This window comes from Branchiostoma lanceolatum, chromosome 10, assembly GCF_035083965.1.
Source record: "Branchiostoma lanceolatum isolate klBraLanc5 chromosome 10, klBraLanc5.hap2, whole genome shotgun sequence".
NCBI lineage: Eukaryota > Metazoa > Chordata > Leptocardii > Amphioxiformes > Branchiostomatidae > Branchiostoma > Branchiostoma lanceolatum.
Window position 1 is genome coordinate 3,949,806 of NC_089731.1, and position 16,855 is coordinate 3,966,660.

At 44.5% G+C, this 16,855-nt stretch overlaps 1 protein-coding gene across 2 annotated transcripts; it reads left to right on the forward strand.

The window, feature by feature from the left end:
• The first annotated feature begins 800 nt into the window (after positions 1–800).
• Positions 801–16,680, forward strand: LOC136443177 (serine racemase-like). Of its 2 annotated transcripts, XM_066440315.1 has the most exons (7): positions 801–835; positions 8,871–9,037; positions 12,560–12,787; positions 13,204–13,323; positions 14,167–14,241; positions 14,771–14,980; positions 15,567–16,680. In XM_066440315.1, the coding sequence occupies exons 2-7, from the start codon at positions 8,873–8,875 to the stop codon at positions 15,759–15,761; spliced, it is 993 nt and encodes a 330-aa protein (XP_066296412.1). In that variant the 5' UTR covers positions 801–835; positions 8,871–8,872; the 3' UTR covers positions 15,762–16,680. The 2 variants fall into 2 exon arrangements, with proteins under 2 accessions (XP_066296412.1, XP_066296411.1); XM_066440314.1 differs by lacking the exon at positions 801–835 and having other exon boundaries at positions 8,421–9,037.
• Positions 16,681–16,855: the final 175 nt, after the last annotated feature.

Sequence of the window (16,855 nt, forward strand, 5' to 3'; positions counted from 1 at the left end):
CGTGTTTTGAGTCTTCCCTCTGACAAAAAAGGCATTTAAAATAAGTGCAACATTCAAATACCAAACACTGGTTTGTCTTGAAAGTCTTCTCACCAAGAAACTTTTATAGTCGTGAGTGTCAGTATTAATTCTCTATGCTTAATATTGGTCTAATAAAACAAAACATCAACTGGACAGTATCAAGTTCAGGTCCGGACCTGAACCTAAATCTCTGGACCTAAACTTGGACTTGGACCTTATTAAGCCAAACCGGTATCCACCCCTAGTGGTGTTGTAACTTTGATTTTCCGTCCCCATATCAAGCCTTCTTGGCCGCACTGGCGTTTATTATTATTATTAGGGGTTGGGGGCGACGATTCGCTATTTTCAATATATGGGGCCATCCTCTTTTACTGGAGGGAATCGTATCTGCGGTCGGCACATACGATTTTTCAGCATAAGAACCTGACCGATATGTTGGAAATAGCGAATGAGCGCTCAAAAAAAATTACGCCTGGAAAGAAGGCTAATAGTAATAGCGCTTCCAGGTCATTGGCTTCAGGTGAATGACTCGCACATGCAGATAATAACCAATCCAACAACTACACCACCCATGCCCCCAAGCAACGGTCTATTGTCTGATGTGATCGACTACATCATCCATGTTGGTAAACACACATTTCACACGTCAAGTCGACAGGAAGACGGTCACAGAACTGTACGGTCGTCTCCTTAGTGACAGGATAAATCGTATAGAGACAGTGGCAGATCTGAAAGTCCCAGACATCGCTTTCAAGACTTTTGCCTTTTTCTTCGAGTACCGCGTACCGACAAGGAGTTATCGTCGGTACATAAGGTAAGGTTGAGTAAGTTTCCTTCTTCAGTTCCATGATATTTTGTACCTCTTTACTTATTTTCAGTGAGCTCTGTTCAATTTACGGCATACTCTTCTAGCCAACTAGTATAATTCACAGTGTTGTATTATCAGTAGGTACCCATCTGAGTAATGAGGCTGTTGTAGCATGCTCGAGACACCTCAAGGCACACGGGACCCCAATTTTACGTCTCTTCCGAAAGAAGCTGCAGCCCCAACATACAATCTTTATTGACACAAGAAAAGTACAGCGACGTTCATAAAACATACATAGTACTACATGAGACCCAAGTCGCTAATGCTAGCCTCCTTTTTACTAGTTGCGTATGTCAGACATACCGAGAGGAATATATAGCCTCTACCAGGATCCACAGGTCGCTGGAAAGATAGTAGAACTTTGCCAAATACTGTAATTCTTGATTTGTTAACTGTAACTTAATTTGAGCTGATTTAACGGTCACTAGTCAACAGCTAAAATTTCATCATCGCTAATATTTGATCACTAATATTTGAGATAGTAATAGATTTACAGTACTGTCTAAGTAGACAGCTATCAACATGCCAGAGGAGTTAGCTGGCCAGGGAGTACAGTTTGCGACCTTACTCCTCTGGCATGTTATCTGTCTATTTGGCAAATTTCTACTATCTTTCCAACGACCTGTGGAGCCTGGTAGAGGCTTATAGGAATAGACTTGTCTGCAATTTACCTTGCGAGCAGAAAGCCAAAGGGGCGGAGACTTTGCTGCAAACAGCGCCACCTAACGAGATGTGCGAAATTGCAGATCCGATCCCAACGCCAGAACGAAGCTCATGTGACGTCATCAGCAAGGGTAGATCACGTGATCGAACGTAGCCTTGGTGACCTTCCTGTCGTTACCAGCTGTGAAACAGCTTCAAACATGAAAATGGGCGTACTAGACAGTCAATAAGTGTTGCTAGGAGACCGCAGCGCGAGGGAAAGATCGTCTGGGTCGTGCTAGCTATAAGTCCTGTTTCTGCAATGGAAAGCAAATGTTGAATTTGAATACACAAGTACATGTACTTTGGCTTTGGTTATATGGATGACATCACTTGGGAACCCCAAAACTGGTGCGGGCGTGCGAAAAAGTTGGGCAAGAAAAAATTGCCTTCATTATGAAATCTAAGCGGTCAGGAAGGTCATGATGAACGAAGTAGTTGAACGAAGGACTAAACATGCAAACATATGATATACCAATTGCAAACACTAGATTCCTTAGCTTTATCTTTGTTCTTCCATATCCTCCTTAAATCCTCCTTAATTTCTTCTGCCGTTGTAGAACTGAATGATAAGAATAAATTAGGACCCCAGGCAAACGACGGTGTTCCGAAGAAATAGTAGACAGACGCGTATGTTTATGATCACATGTTTGATTTATATGTTTTAGAAAACAACTGTTGTCTATCTGTACACAATATATAAACCTGTCGAAAACATATGGTCCCTCTCGACCTCCCCTGTAACCAAAATGGTTCGAACGTTCTAGAAACTGCTTGATCGCAGACTGAACCAAGCTGTTGCGCTAGCCTAGAACCTCAACCTCTGAGGAGATACTAACACAGATTCGTGAGATTTGGCAAAGTCTCAACCAGACTTTGACGCTTGCTGGAAGTATTTTAGAAAGTGGACAAATATGATGAATGATTTGCTAGAGAAGTTAGCCGGAAATCGATGGAAAAATTGCAAATTATCTTTATATATTTCAGTCTCCATCTTATTCTTTTGGAATCATCTAGTAGGTAAATAAAGAAAATAGAAATTGGAAAAAAATACATTGAATGCTTTGCCAGAGTAGTAAATGTTGAAATTAAAGCGCTCTACGATAGTTCTAGGAAAGTACGATTTTTTTTTAAACACATCAATTCATGCTTGATACCCTACCCTAATTATAACCAAGTTATATTATAACCAACTATGGTGACACCAATACTCGCTAGGCGGTGATTGTCGAGTGTCAGTTCTCCAAAAAGCCAGAAGTGATGACAATAGCATATTATATACAAGCTCAGTCATGAACCCTGACATGAAGGCGAGAAATACAGGAACCGCCTGACCGGATCTTTGTGTTGTCAGTAACAACACAACCGTGTGTACATAATGTGTGTAGTCTAGTTGATAAGGCCCACGAGTTGGCCAATTAAATCTCAGGTGAACAATTATGTATAAACAGTTATCGCGTTGAGCGTGCATTCATACATCCACGACAAGAGAGTAGATAGAGAGAGGCCCGGGATATGTCTCCAAAAAAGTCCTTGGCTGGTTGGTTGGTTGGTTGGTTGGTTGGTTGGTTGGTTGGTTGGTTGGTTGGATGGATGGATGGATGGATGGATGGATGGATGGATGGATGGATGGATGGATGGATGGATGGATGGATGGATGGATGGATGGATGGATGGATGGATGGTTGGTTGGTTGGTTGGTTGGTTGGATGGTTGGTTGGTTGGTTGGTTGGTTGGATGGTTGGTTGGTTGGTTGGTTGGTTGGTTGGTTGGTTGGTTGGTTGGTTGGTTGGTTGGTTGGTGTGTGTGTGGGGGGGGGGGGTGTTTGGTTGCTTTGTTGGCTACTATTGGTTGGTATACAGCACGCCTGGCCAATCGACATTTCCCGAGTGACGCAGTCTGTTTTTAGATAGACTCTACCAGTCTCCAAGGGTCGCTGGGAAAATAGTAGAAATTGGCCAAATAGAATCAAATGTTTGAAGGGAGTCGGTTACGGAGATAAGGGTTGCCAATTTGACCTTATCTCCGTAGCCGACTCCCTTCAAACATTTGACTCTATTTGGCCAATTTCTACTATTTTCCCAGCGACCCTTGGAGACTGGTAGAGTCTAGTTTTTAGAGGCCAGGATTATCGTTAGGATTTACCCAGCTCTGTGGGGAATATGTTTATTTCCCATGAGACCTGCTAATGCTCTACAGAAAAGCATCTAGGCACCGCTAATGACTGCAAGCTCGTGTCATCATTTGGCGAAGATGGTCCCATGGGTTTAGTCTCCAGTAGGCCTCCCTACGGGGGTTCGGATTAGCCTGAGTACCAGCCTCCGTGGTGACCACTGGCTCAAAAGAAATCGCTTGCTAACCACGCTTCGGATCGTAGAATTGGACAGAAATGTGAATAATTGGTCAGGAGAGTCAGTCCGAGGGAAGGTTTGACAACAGTTCCCCCTCCGGAGCCTGCAAAGGAAACCCTGTGGTGGCCAAACGTCCCTAGCTGGTGAAGTATCGCCTCAGCCCCAGCAACGGATACAGGGGCACGGCGGATGCGGGATCCAAAGTAGATACGCCCCCCCCCAAAAAAAAAATGAAAAAAAATCGCTGCGGGAAAAGGACTGCAACGGAGGCTACCTATGGCCGACGTAGTTAAGTTAGTTTAGTGGAGACCACTATGGGCCGATGACTGCACCGCCGCCTACTCTCCAAGCAGAGCATGGGTTTCGGCTGGTTTTTGACGTGTTTTTAGGCGTTATTGTCGGGGGGGCTGCATGCCCTTATACGTAGAGCGTAATAAGCCGTTTTAATTTTACGTAGAGCGTTGCCGACCACTCCAATTCAACGTAGAGCGTAATCTGGGTATTCTGCGTTGAACGTTATTGACCACTTTAATTCTACGTAATGCGTAGTAGCTACCTTGAATTTAGCGTAAAACGTACTTGATGAATTGTGCGTAAAGCGTTTTCAAACTTTTCTAACCTTGCTCAAAGTCACAAAAGAGTGCGCAGTCTGTTTGGTTTTGCCATCCCCCCTTTTATACAATGGAACAATCCACCGAACTCGTTCCCAAAATCTTGTATTTGAAGTTTTACACTTTTGCTGGTGCGCGGAAGAGCCGCTTGGCTAAAAAATGGAGACCGGCCTGGGGGGACTCCTTAAGAGCAAGGGATTTAAGCCTGATGATGATGATAATGGCAGTAGATAGCTAGCTGCAGACCAACATGTAGTAAGGGTGTTTAGTCAATGTATGAATTGAACCTTCTTCTAGAATAAAGTTGTTGATAGAAGTTATCATACAACATATAATGCCCCGGAGCCAATGGGCATAAATGTAGTTCTCTTGCTGACTGGAAGGACCGCTTTCTTTCCCCTCCGCTATTAATCCTGATCAAAGACCATAACGCTGCTAAAACACCCTGAGGTCCGCCCGTGTCGACAACTGTTGTCCCTCTTCAACAGGAAAGAAGTAGGTTCTGAGATTTTTTGTTGTTCTTTCCTTAATCGACGATGGACAGGACGAAAAGTTTTTCAAAGGTTTGATGCGGAAGAATTGTTGTCTATTCTCGCTTCCTTAAGTTGCTAAAAAAGGTTGAATAATTTGACAAGGGTTGGACAGATTTGTCATTTGTAACCAAAGCTGTACTACAATGGCTCTCCACATGCTCTGATGAAATATTTCCCCTTTTCTTGGACAATTTCTACCATTTTCAGTCCTGGTATGTTACGCCGAATGGTGCTTACACCGCGTGACCCATTTAAATTTAGATTCTGCTTCAAATGTTTCAATTTTTTCTAGCTACGTTGTTTTCTCCAGAAGCAGGACATGTTATAAGTAGAAGGACGTCCCCCACGGGAGGCCAGACATGTACGCTAAGGATCTTGAAAGAAACTACTGAAACGGTGTTATGTTCTCTGTCTATCTATCTATCGGCCATCAGCCGGGACGTAACAAGTTATGTTTTAGTCACTATCTAAGTTTACCCTGCATTCAATTCCCACGTTTTAAAACGAAAGATGCTTATCTTGGTGGTATATTTCATCTGAAAATGGAGAAATTTAGGTTGTATTCATCCATATGGGACATAAAAGTAGCTCCAGCTATCATTACCTCTGGTTACCATATACGGTGGCCCACATGTCAGCATTTGCCTCGGGCGTTGGACGGCCAATTTCTCAGTAATGGACAGCCGGAGCGGTAAATCATATCGTTTTGACGCAGGTATCAGGGTTACCTAAATACTGCAAAATATAGCAATGTTCACGGTGGTTTTATGTTCGCGGTTTTCGCGGTGACCTTTCAGCGCGAACGTAATATTCCCCCTAATTTTGACAATTTATACCATGTTTCAGGGTGTGTTTCGCCAAATGGCGTTTATATCGCTTGACCGATTTAGATTCAGATCCTGCTTCAATTGCATAAAAGTCTGTTTTTTTTCTCTAGCTACAGTTCTCTCCAGTAGCAGGACATGTTATAAGTGTAATGACGGCCCTCATAGTAGGCCATATATTTACGCTTTTTAAAGAACAAAGGATATTGAAAGAAACTACTGAAACGATATTATCTTTAGCTACTTTCTATAAAGGTTGCTCTGGACCAACCAATTTCCACAAATCTCTTGCTCTTAAAGCCGGCGTCACAATTCATGCGAGCATCGGCCGATTTTGTAGATCGCCGGAAGCTCGCCGAATTTCACAATCGCCCGAGCTTCGACCGTATTTTTTGCTGAAAACCTGCCCCGTCACAAATTGAACGGAGCTCGGGCGACGTCCGTCAAACACTAATAATCATAAATACCTCATGAGACGGTACCATCTCTTGGACACGGACGAAGTCAGAATCAACTGACCTGGTAACAAGCGCATACTTGGACCAACTTTACTTTCTGAGTTGTGGCAAATCTGTAGGGCATGAGTGAAGTGGACGGCCACACTGAAAATAATACTACAGACAGGAATTTTGTTATAGACCAATCCAAATACAAGCTCAGGAGCCACAAAGTCAATAGATCAGTCGTTCAACCCCGATCCAAACATTTTCACGGAACGGAAATCGACCGAAGCTCGAGCGAACGCCGTCCGAGCTTCGGCCGACCGTTGGTAAGCCTATCGACGCCCTGCCGACGCATGGGCGTGCCTCGGCCGACAAAAATAGATCTATAATGACTCAGTGGACTTTCAAATACTAGTAGTCGTTTTGTGGACGAAAAACTCAGGAAGACAAGTCAGGCCTCAGAAGTCAAGCCCCAGTTCATTGATATACAAATTGAAACATCCAAAACAATAACAAAAACGAAACAGTCATTGTTTTCGGTGTCCAAATCTCATTGATGATACTTTTTTTCCAATGAAAATTTAACTTTGCAATTGAATTGTCTTTCATTAGAAACGTTTGGCAGCATTCTTTGACAAGATGATATTAGTATTAGTTAATATTACAGTATCATCTATCATCTTATGTCATAAACTAAACTGTCGTTACCTTTTATATATAAACAAGAAGGAGTTCGGCCGGAGCCCGTCTAAGCGCCCATCGATACCAGTACAACGCTCGCCCGAAGCACGCCTTATTTTTCATGAGTCGGCCGGAACACTGACGACGGTCGTCCGATTATTGTACAAAGCCCGTGCGAGGCTCGCACGAGGCCGAAGAGCTCGGGCGACCTCCGGCCGACCAAAAATCGGGTCTAAAATTGTCGGATGCCCGCCCGAATATTGGCCGAGCGCTGGGCGTTGCTCGGGCGAGCTACGGGCAAAATGTTGACGGGCTGTGCGAGTTTAAAAATCGTCGCCGAGGCCTCGCTGAATTTAAGCGCAGCTTCCAGTGACCCGCGAACGTCGGCCGAGCTCCGAAAAATCGCCCGAAGCTCGCAGAATCGCCAGGACGTCGGTCGTACTTCGGCCGAAAATCGCCATTTGGAGCTCGCCGACAAGTCGGCCGAGCGAAATTGTTGATTTGTGACGGGGGCTTAAGCAGGTCCCCAGGTGTCCCCTTACGAGGCCTGCGGATTTTGCCACGCCGTATTTCAGACATGTCATACTCCGTCCAAAAGCACGTCGTAGTTGAAGAGAACTACATCCTACCTTTGTGTCACCACGACATAGTACGGTTAGGCCGTATTTAAGTCCTGCATAATGCATTGGGAAGCTTCAGAATTTTGCGTAGAGCGTAGAGAGGCGTCCTGAATTTAGCGTAATACGTAGTTGGCCGTCCGAATTTAGCGTAGAGCGTTGTCGGGACCCCCCCATACAGGCCCTCTTGTCGGGCTTACTACTTTGTCATCTTTTTTTTGTCTCGCAAACCCAATAACGCCTAAAAACACGTCAAAAACCAGCCGAAACCCATGCTTGGAGAGTAACCGCCGCAAATCATTCAAATTATCCAACCTTCGCTCCCAAACATACAAGAACAGGACCGACTACCACGGCTAGCCAGGAAGGCAGTCATGCATGGTTACATCATATCAACATTGATATCAAATCAATTGTTATTTACATACATGTATGTACATCTGTACAAATGCCTCAATTCTGTCAATTCAATGCCGCACTGCAAACGTTAGCCTCTGTTGAAGGCTACCTTTGACTGTTTTCTTATAGTTATACCTTTTTTTTATAGCAGCGTGATCTTTTATGACGGGCCGACTATATTTTGGCGGAAGTCTGAAACGGAGGATAGAAAACGTGAAGTTAGTGGACACGGCAGAAAGTATGAAAAAATGAAACGCAATTGGATCTCCCCAAAGCCGCAGAAATCGATTATTAGAATCAGCCCAAACAAGGCTTGACTAACTGGCCAACAGACGGTCGTAGGCCACCTGAGAAGATAAATCTTAGCCTTAGTCAGGAAGAGACTACAAACGCCTGCCGCGTGGCCTGCTATGGAGGCTATTAACTCGGTGCCAGTTCGACAGCAAACGGGTCGTCCCGTCCGGAGCAGTGGTTTGTTTTTCCCCGAGCTCAGCGACAGTGAACACAAATAGTCTATAGCTACGTCTATAGCTTGGGGCAATCGTGGTCATCTCAACCCGTCCGACAAGGTTTTCTGTTCATTCTAAAACCCTTTGTACGTGTTTTCCCGGGATGATACAAGGAGTTGGGGAATCGCTTCATTTTTCGTAGCTGTTCAGTCGGAGTTGAAGTTTGAGTTGTGCAGTCAAGTTTCGTTGAAACGAGCTGTGGAGGTTTATAGTTAATTCATCACGGGCAAGGTTGGGCCTTGTTTGTGCTTATGTAAGGCGGGTAGTCTCATTAAGACTGATGTCTGGTTTGCGTGCCCCCGGTACGACAGTAATGGAGGCCCAGAGGGTTACCGTACAGGACGTGGAGACGGCGGCGGGGCGCCTGCAGGGGCACGCCCGAGAGACTCCCGTGCTGACCTGCGGCACCCTCGACGAGCTGGCGGGGAGGAGACTCTACTTCAAGTGCGAGAATCTTCAGAAGTCCGGCTCTTTTAAGGTAAGTAGGTAATAAACGTCGATAACAGATACTTCTCTCTTGTCCTCATTATTGTGGCGAGGTGTTGAATAATTAATGGCGCAGGTCACATAATTTCGTTCTACGATGTTTTGCCGTGTATTAAAGGTTTTCAGCAAAACTGACGGGACCAACCGTCGATAAAGACTACTATGTAGATTCTTTTCCGTTTCGAACGTGACATTTGAATCTTAAACGACAACTCCACGGCTGTGTCGATAATGTCAACAACAATTTTCTGACGTTAAGCAATTTTTTTTTCTGCAACCAACTTGCATGTATCATGCAACTTAAGTGGCTGTGACGCAATTAATGATCTAGAAGGAGAGACAGACTCTAGGACATACCATCGAGTTCAAGAAAGTGTTTATTTTGACAACCTTATTAGTACATATGAGAAGTACATGTACATTACTGTTCTAGACAGTTTTGTCGTAGTGTGCTTTACCAACTCGAATGTCAAACTTAAAGTCAGGGCCATTTATACGGTAAGGTACTATCTGAAAGACTGTATGTTTTGAGCTTACTGTAAACACCTATGACCTTTAAACCGAAAAACAAGTTCCGTTGTAATGACACCCACCGGATTTCTCTCCCCCCCCCCCCCCCCCCAATAACTACGGGCAGTTGTCTTATACATGTAGCTATGTAGTTACCGGGTTTCTTGCGGTTGTTGAGCTCTGATCTGTCCTGATAATCTCTATCACATTTACTCCCACACGATAGATACATTGATATATTATCATTTATTTATATATATTATGGAGATTAGGGGTCTGGTATCCAGGCTAATCTTGTCCGAACCTCGTCTGGACAGCGTCAGGTCTGACGACAGGCGTCAGAAACCCGGCAACTATTGTAAAACTGCGCGTAGTTGTTGAAATGTTCTGAACGGGGCTGCAACGGAGGCTAAGTATGGTGTAAACCAAAATTATGGTAAATGGAAGGGACTGTACGATATCCAACTGGGGCGGGTTGGTACTTAGCTTAGCTTACTTAGGTGTTATTATTGTCCTTGTTTAAGTTTAACGTCTATCATTTCGCTAGACCTTTTCTTTAGGTGCTACGTTCCTTGGGGTTCAAGTTCGTACACTGATAAACTCTCTTGCAAATGTCTTTTGTTTGCTTTTGTTTTGTGACTTTAACTTGCAGCTGCGTGTAACAGGAAATGTTTTTAGATGTGTGAGTCTACTTAGGAGGAACCCCTTTCAACAAAGTACGCAATCTATTTTGGTGCGTCAATAAGTCTTCTCAGCATTTCAGAACTCTGTCAACCGTGCTCTCCCCTGTGGCTCTTGTTTCCTCGACCCATTGCAGCAGTAAAGCTGAAGTGCAAAGTGCATGCAACCTTTTCATAAACTACATCTTACTTCCAATTCGTAGAGAAAAGTATTTTTTCAGCATAATTCGTAGACAGGTTTCCAGATTTGGCTTCTTTAGCTTCCTCGAATTTAGTATAATATGTCGACGGTGCTGCTATAATTTCAACATCTTGTCATTGTCATTCTTGAAATTGTCGACGTCGTTGTCGAAACTCTCACGGAGACCCCTCAGAAACCTTGGGAACAGGTTACCCTTCCAGGGCCCCAGTTCAGAGGTGGAAGTACTCTCTTCAAGTTTGTCCCTCCCCCTTAACTTTAACATTGAGGGTGTCTCGCATACCTGGGCTGGAGCCAAGGAATCTGGACCTAATCCCAGAGTCCCAGACCCTCCAAATAAAGACCTCCTGTGTCTTATCTCGTTGCATTCTTGTCCTTGCCTCAGGCTGTACTGCATATCCGTTCGGTGACCTTACTAGTGCTGTATTTTACTCCGCGAAGGGAGTCATTGACCTCCGACAGAGGAGTATTGTGGTTGGTGATGTCCATACGTTCGCAGTTGTAACTCACGATCCCTTAGCTACATCCGTATGTATATATACGTACAGTAGTTAGCTGCATTCTAGCCTGGGTGCCTTCTTTAAAGCTAACCAGGCCTAGCCTCTACCAGGCTCCACAGGTCGCTAGAAAATTGGCCAAATAGACGGCTAACATGCCAGAGGAGTTAGTCGGCCAAAAAAGTTACAGTTTGCGACATTTATATATATTTTTTTCCAGCGACCTGTGGAGCCTGGTAGAGGCTACACCTTGCAGGCCTCCCCCACTCGCTCCTATATGCAAACTCCAAGAACCGATTCGATGATCGAACCGGTAAGATCTTTTATGTGTGAACGAAGTCCTAAAGCCGGCGTCACAATTCATGCGAGCGTCGGCCGACTTTGTAGATCGCCCGAAGCTCGCCGAATTTCAAAATCGCCCGAGCGTCGACCGTATTTTCCAATGAAAATCTCGCGTGACGTCCGTCGAACAGTAAAAATAAAAATCCCCCATGAGACGGTACCATTTCTTGGACATGGACGAAGTCAGAATCGACTAACCTGGTAAAAGGCTAATATTTGGATCAACTTTTATTTCTAAAAACCGCCCGAAGCCCGCGTAATCGACAGGACGTCCGCCGTACTTCGGCCGAAAATGCACATTTGAAGCTCGCCAACACGTCAGCCGAGCTGAATTTCTTATTTGTGACGGGGGTTTAAGCACAAAGGCTATCAAATTGAAGACCTGGGACAACGGGTCACCTAGTTTCAGTGAAGCGAAAATAACCTCGAAAGTAAATAATTCATGACTCTGAGGAAAATCATTTATTATTGAAATAGTGCCTGTTCCCCTGACAATACCTGTCGAACCTGCCTAAAGTGACTTGTTAACCACGGAGCGAAAATATTGAGCCAGTGGTTACTACGGAAACGTACGGAGAATGGTACCCAGGCTAGGACTGTATATCAATCGACAATGGTTGAAAATGTCATTTTTCGTAGAGCCCACATAGTCGTCGGTGATACCTGCGACCCAGGCTAACCGTCTGTTCTGTTTTGTGACTTCAAGAATGCTCACGAACCTTGAACTTTTGTCCTATCTAACAGCGTAGTTCAGATAGAATATTAGCTTGAGTAAGACTGAAGGAATTGTTTTCTTGAAGTTGTGTGACCCAGTATGTGACCCAAGGCTAACCATCTGATTTGTGACTTAAAAATATATGACGTTTTAGCCCTTTGTTTATACCTCCTACCCAACATTCAATGGTCTTATGAATTACCTGATAACAACGTTCCCTTTCGAACTTTGACCATTTGACCTTGCACAAAGTCACGTCTTGCATTATGTATGAGGAGTAACACTATATCTCAAATGTGCTGGCTTGACACAAAACATGCCTAGTACCAATTTCAACCGGGAGATAGTGTACTTCCCCGTCAATCCATTAGATGGCGCTCTTGTTCAAAACAGCAGCTTTATTATCTCCATGAAAAATGGAGATACAGTTTTGGACCTGTCTGTCTGTGGGTCTGTCTGATTGTGTTTTTCCAGGATTGATGTATTGAACATAACTCAAGAACCTCTGGATGGATTATGATTCAACTTGTCCTTTCCCTTCTTGACTCTTCTCTTCCTTCCGTCCATGCAGTTCCGCGGGGCCTACAACGCCATCTCCAAACTTGTGAGCTCGACCAATCAGAAACCGCCTCCCGTGGTGACGCACAGCAGCGGGAACCACGCATGCGCACTGGCCCTGGCTGCACACCAGCTGGACGTTACTGCGCATGTGGTGATGCCGCGCAACGCGCCCCAGTGCAAGAAGGAGACAGTCAGGGGGTACGGCGGGAAGGTGTACGAGTGCACGCCGACGGAACAGGTCATGTTCGTCCTTCTTAAATCTAGATGAGGGCCTTCATGCCCCTTTTACGTAGAGCGTAATCGGCCGTTTTAATTTTACGTAGAGCGTAGCCAACCACTCCATAATTTAGCGTAGAGCGTAGGGAGGCTTTTCTGAATTTAGCGTATTACGTAGCCGGCCCTCCGAATTTAGCGAAGAGCGTTGTCGGGACCCCCCATGCAGGCCCTCCTAGATCTTCCTCCTTTTTCTACTTTCTACATGTGTAGCAGATTCATCGACGTAAGCAGCGACACCTATGCTGCAGTGCAATGTGAATCAGCCAGAATTGCCCTGGCGGTCACCGAAACGTCGGTTGAACACAACGCTTGGTTGAAAGAGTCTTTTTATTTTCCTATATGTCTAATGCATGTTGATTTGCGTCATCTCCGGTCCAGGCGCGAGTCGAGACCATGGAGCGGATCGCGGCGGAGGAGGGAGCGGTCTACCTCTCCTCCAGTCAGCACCCTGACATCATCGCCGGGCAGGGCACCATGGGACTGGAGCTCCTCCGACAGGTCAGCGCGATGGATCATGGAAGAAGCTAGCCTCCATAGCAGGCTCTGAACCGGCCTTTTGGGGGGGCCAGATAATACATCTTTTGCAGCCAGCCCGTAACCATCAGCCATCACGTGACTTACGGGGTGGCTGATGGTTACGGGCTAGCTGCAAAAGGTGTATTATAGTTAGCCTCCAAAAAGGCCGGTTCAGAGCCTGCTATGGACAAAATGGTTACGGGGTAGCTGATGGTTACGAGGATATGGAGGCTAGGAATAAGCCATTTCAAAGCTCGAAGTGCGCATGTGCAGTAGTGATGTATTGTGGTCTAACTCTAAGGTCAAGATTAAAGGCTCCTGACTTGAACAATCCATTCCTTGTCTATCCTTGAAGACAGGGACCTTAAAACCTTGAACTTTGATCCTAGACCACTATGCATCACGAATGCTCATGCGCACTTGAAATTGTGAAAGTTTTTGTTTCTATTACTATTGAAACCTAAACTTGTACTCAAAAATAATCTAAGTAAGAGCTTTTCTATTTGTAACTAGTCACTTTTCTCCGTACATTATGTCGGATTTCATTCAAGAAGTGTTCACGTATTTTGTACGGTTTGTGTGTTTTGCTGTCTTTGAAATCATAGTTTTAGTCATGTGTTACTAATAATCTGTAGAGTCATCGGCCATACAAATTCAATTTTGGTCGATTATAGGTCTCCATCCAGTGGACAAAGACGGGGATGACAGTAGAAAACTAGCGATATCTTCCGTGTAATGGTTGTGCTGGCATAAGATTTAACTGATCTTAGTGTCTTTTCATCAAGGCAAATGATTCTATAGGCTGATGACAAACGATTTTTGCAGGTTCCAGACCTGGATGCGGTGATCACGTGTGTTGGCGGAGGGGGTATGCTGGCGGGCGTGTCTACGGTAATGAAGGTGAGGCCCGACAACGATACCACAGTCAGTCAGTCTTGACAGACTAGGTTGATTTCTGTGCAACAGAAAAAATACAATGTCAAGTTCAAAATATTCAGAAAAAGAGATGGCATGTCTTTTGCCCGTTGTAGGTGGAATTTTGGCGTAACGGCTAGGCTGTTCGACCCAGAACCCAGAGGTCCCGGGTTTGAATCATCTGACATGCCACCGATGTTGTGCCCTGTGGAAAGGAACTTTACACGGCTTTCCTCACTGTACCTTAGTGTAAAGATGGGTACATGACTTCGGTTGGGGAACTAAAAGGCAGTGGAAGGACAGGGATGGGCTCCGGCTTCCAATACCATACACTAGACAGAGTGGATAACAACCTACTACCTCTACGGCCTCAAAAAGGCTATGGGACTACCTTCCTTTGTAACTTTTAGCAATGATTCCGCTTGTTACGTCGTCATTTGAGATGGGCATCGCCCCTATACACCGAAATGTGTGGGAATGATTTGAACTAACATAAACTTTGGCAATGTTACAGTCTTTAAACCCTCACGTGCGAGTGTACGGGGCGGAACCCGAGCAGGCAAACGACGCCGCCACGTCACTGGCAAAGGGAGAGAGGTGTCCTCTACCCTACTACCCAGACACCATTGCGGACGGGCTCAGAATAAACATGGGACCGGTGGCGTGGCCTTACATCCGGGACAATGTGGATGACATCATCACCGTAACCGAGGAAGAGATAAAGGTAAGTGGTCGATGGGTAGGGGTCGGGCAAACGATCGATAATGGGCCTCCTAGTGGTTTTCTGCGGTACAACAGCGGAACAACCATATATGAAACTTAAGAATTCACAATTCACAATAGGTGTGTGTGGCATAAGAAACAAAGATGGCCATCGGTGGCATCGCCCCTAGAATTCTTTCAACTCAGTGGGAAAATTTTCGGGCGGCAATTTCAGCCGGTAGGCGTTTTTTTTAGCAACGAATCCTATGTGTCATTAACTTACCTGCCCGAATGATATTTGAATGAAGTCACGTTTCAAAAGTACTGGGTCCATGTACTTGAGGGAGGCTAGGCTAGAGATTCATCCAAAAACTCAATTATTTTCTCCTTTACCTGTGGGCGGATCTTATGATATTTTGTATGTGGGTGGGGGTCGGGAAAACGGAGGTCAAGTTATAGAGGATCTTTATTGACACAACAAAAGCACAGCGACTTTCGTAAGGTCTACTACATACATACATATAATGAGCACCAAAGTGGCTTTCTGGCGGAACTACCACTTTTACACAAATAAATGATGAAGCATTTGCATTGTTTCTGCATTACAGAACGCCATGACGCTGATCTGGCAGCGGATGAAGCTGGTGGTGGAGCCCTCGGGAGTGGTGGGCGTGGCCGCGGCTTTGAGTGACAGCTTCAAGGCACGAGAAGAGACAGCGAAGCACGTCGCCGTCATCCTTTCTGGCGGGAATCTGGACCTGCTGAAGCTTCCGGATCTACTGTCGATGTCTGAACACGTATAACCTTTACAGAACTGTTCACATAATTAATTATATGATGATAATCTGGCCACAATTTCCTGACTTATGATTGATGTCCAAGCAGATGTAAGGTGATTTGTATGCCTGGAGAGGTTCCATTCGTGCACATTTTCCTCAATTCTGACGAGAGGCAAGGAGTAAAGAGAAAGAAAGACGTGGTAGAAAGCTCCGATAAAGGCTTGCAAAATAATGCAATGCCATACGTCTGCTTGGAAATTAATTACCACCCTTTTTAATGTTATATCTACTAATAGCAAACCAAGTGCCTAGTGCAGGAATTCAGGTGAAGGACAATGATCGTCACGGCATTATGTGGACAATAATCGTCACGGTTTTATTTGGAAAATATCGTCACGGTTTTATGTGGATGCTGGTGGTAGTGTTTTTTAATCAAATAACAATGGTGAGAAAACTATAGTAATTTTGGTGCAATTTCACTGCAATTGATATAGATGTATACATATTTGGTGTATAACTGTAAGTAATAGATATGGTATTTTAGCTGACCCATGTTTATTCTGAGCAAACGCAAATCAAAGAACCATCAAAGAATCTGAATATTTGTTGAACTAGGGAGGTTTAGAACCTGCTTGGTAGAACCGTTCTGCTAGTGAGGGCGAAATACAGGTTGTTGCAATATCGTGTGCAGATATGTATGAATTATATGATAATAAATTGACCACGCTAAGCTAGATAATGTGAACATAGAGCACACTATAGATTTATATCGTCTATCATGTTTTTGTTATCAAGAATGTACTACAACTGTCTGTATGATTGTTATGTTTTTTTCTCTCGTCGCATTCAAGTATTGATCAAAATATTGTGCAAATAATAACTATATTCCCTATAATTAATGTTGCAAAGGCAATCAATAAAAAAGCTCACAAATCTTCGCAAACGGTTTGCTGCTAAAGTTCATTGAAAAAATATATCGTTGGATGGACTCTACTATGATTTTTTTTTTGCTTTTCGTGGAATTACCCACCAGTAGTCATACCTATTGATGTGAAGGGACAGTAAATGTGTATGTATAACCTTCACAAGGTATCTTCATTTTCATATATGTGTCAGAT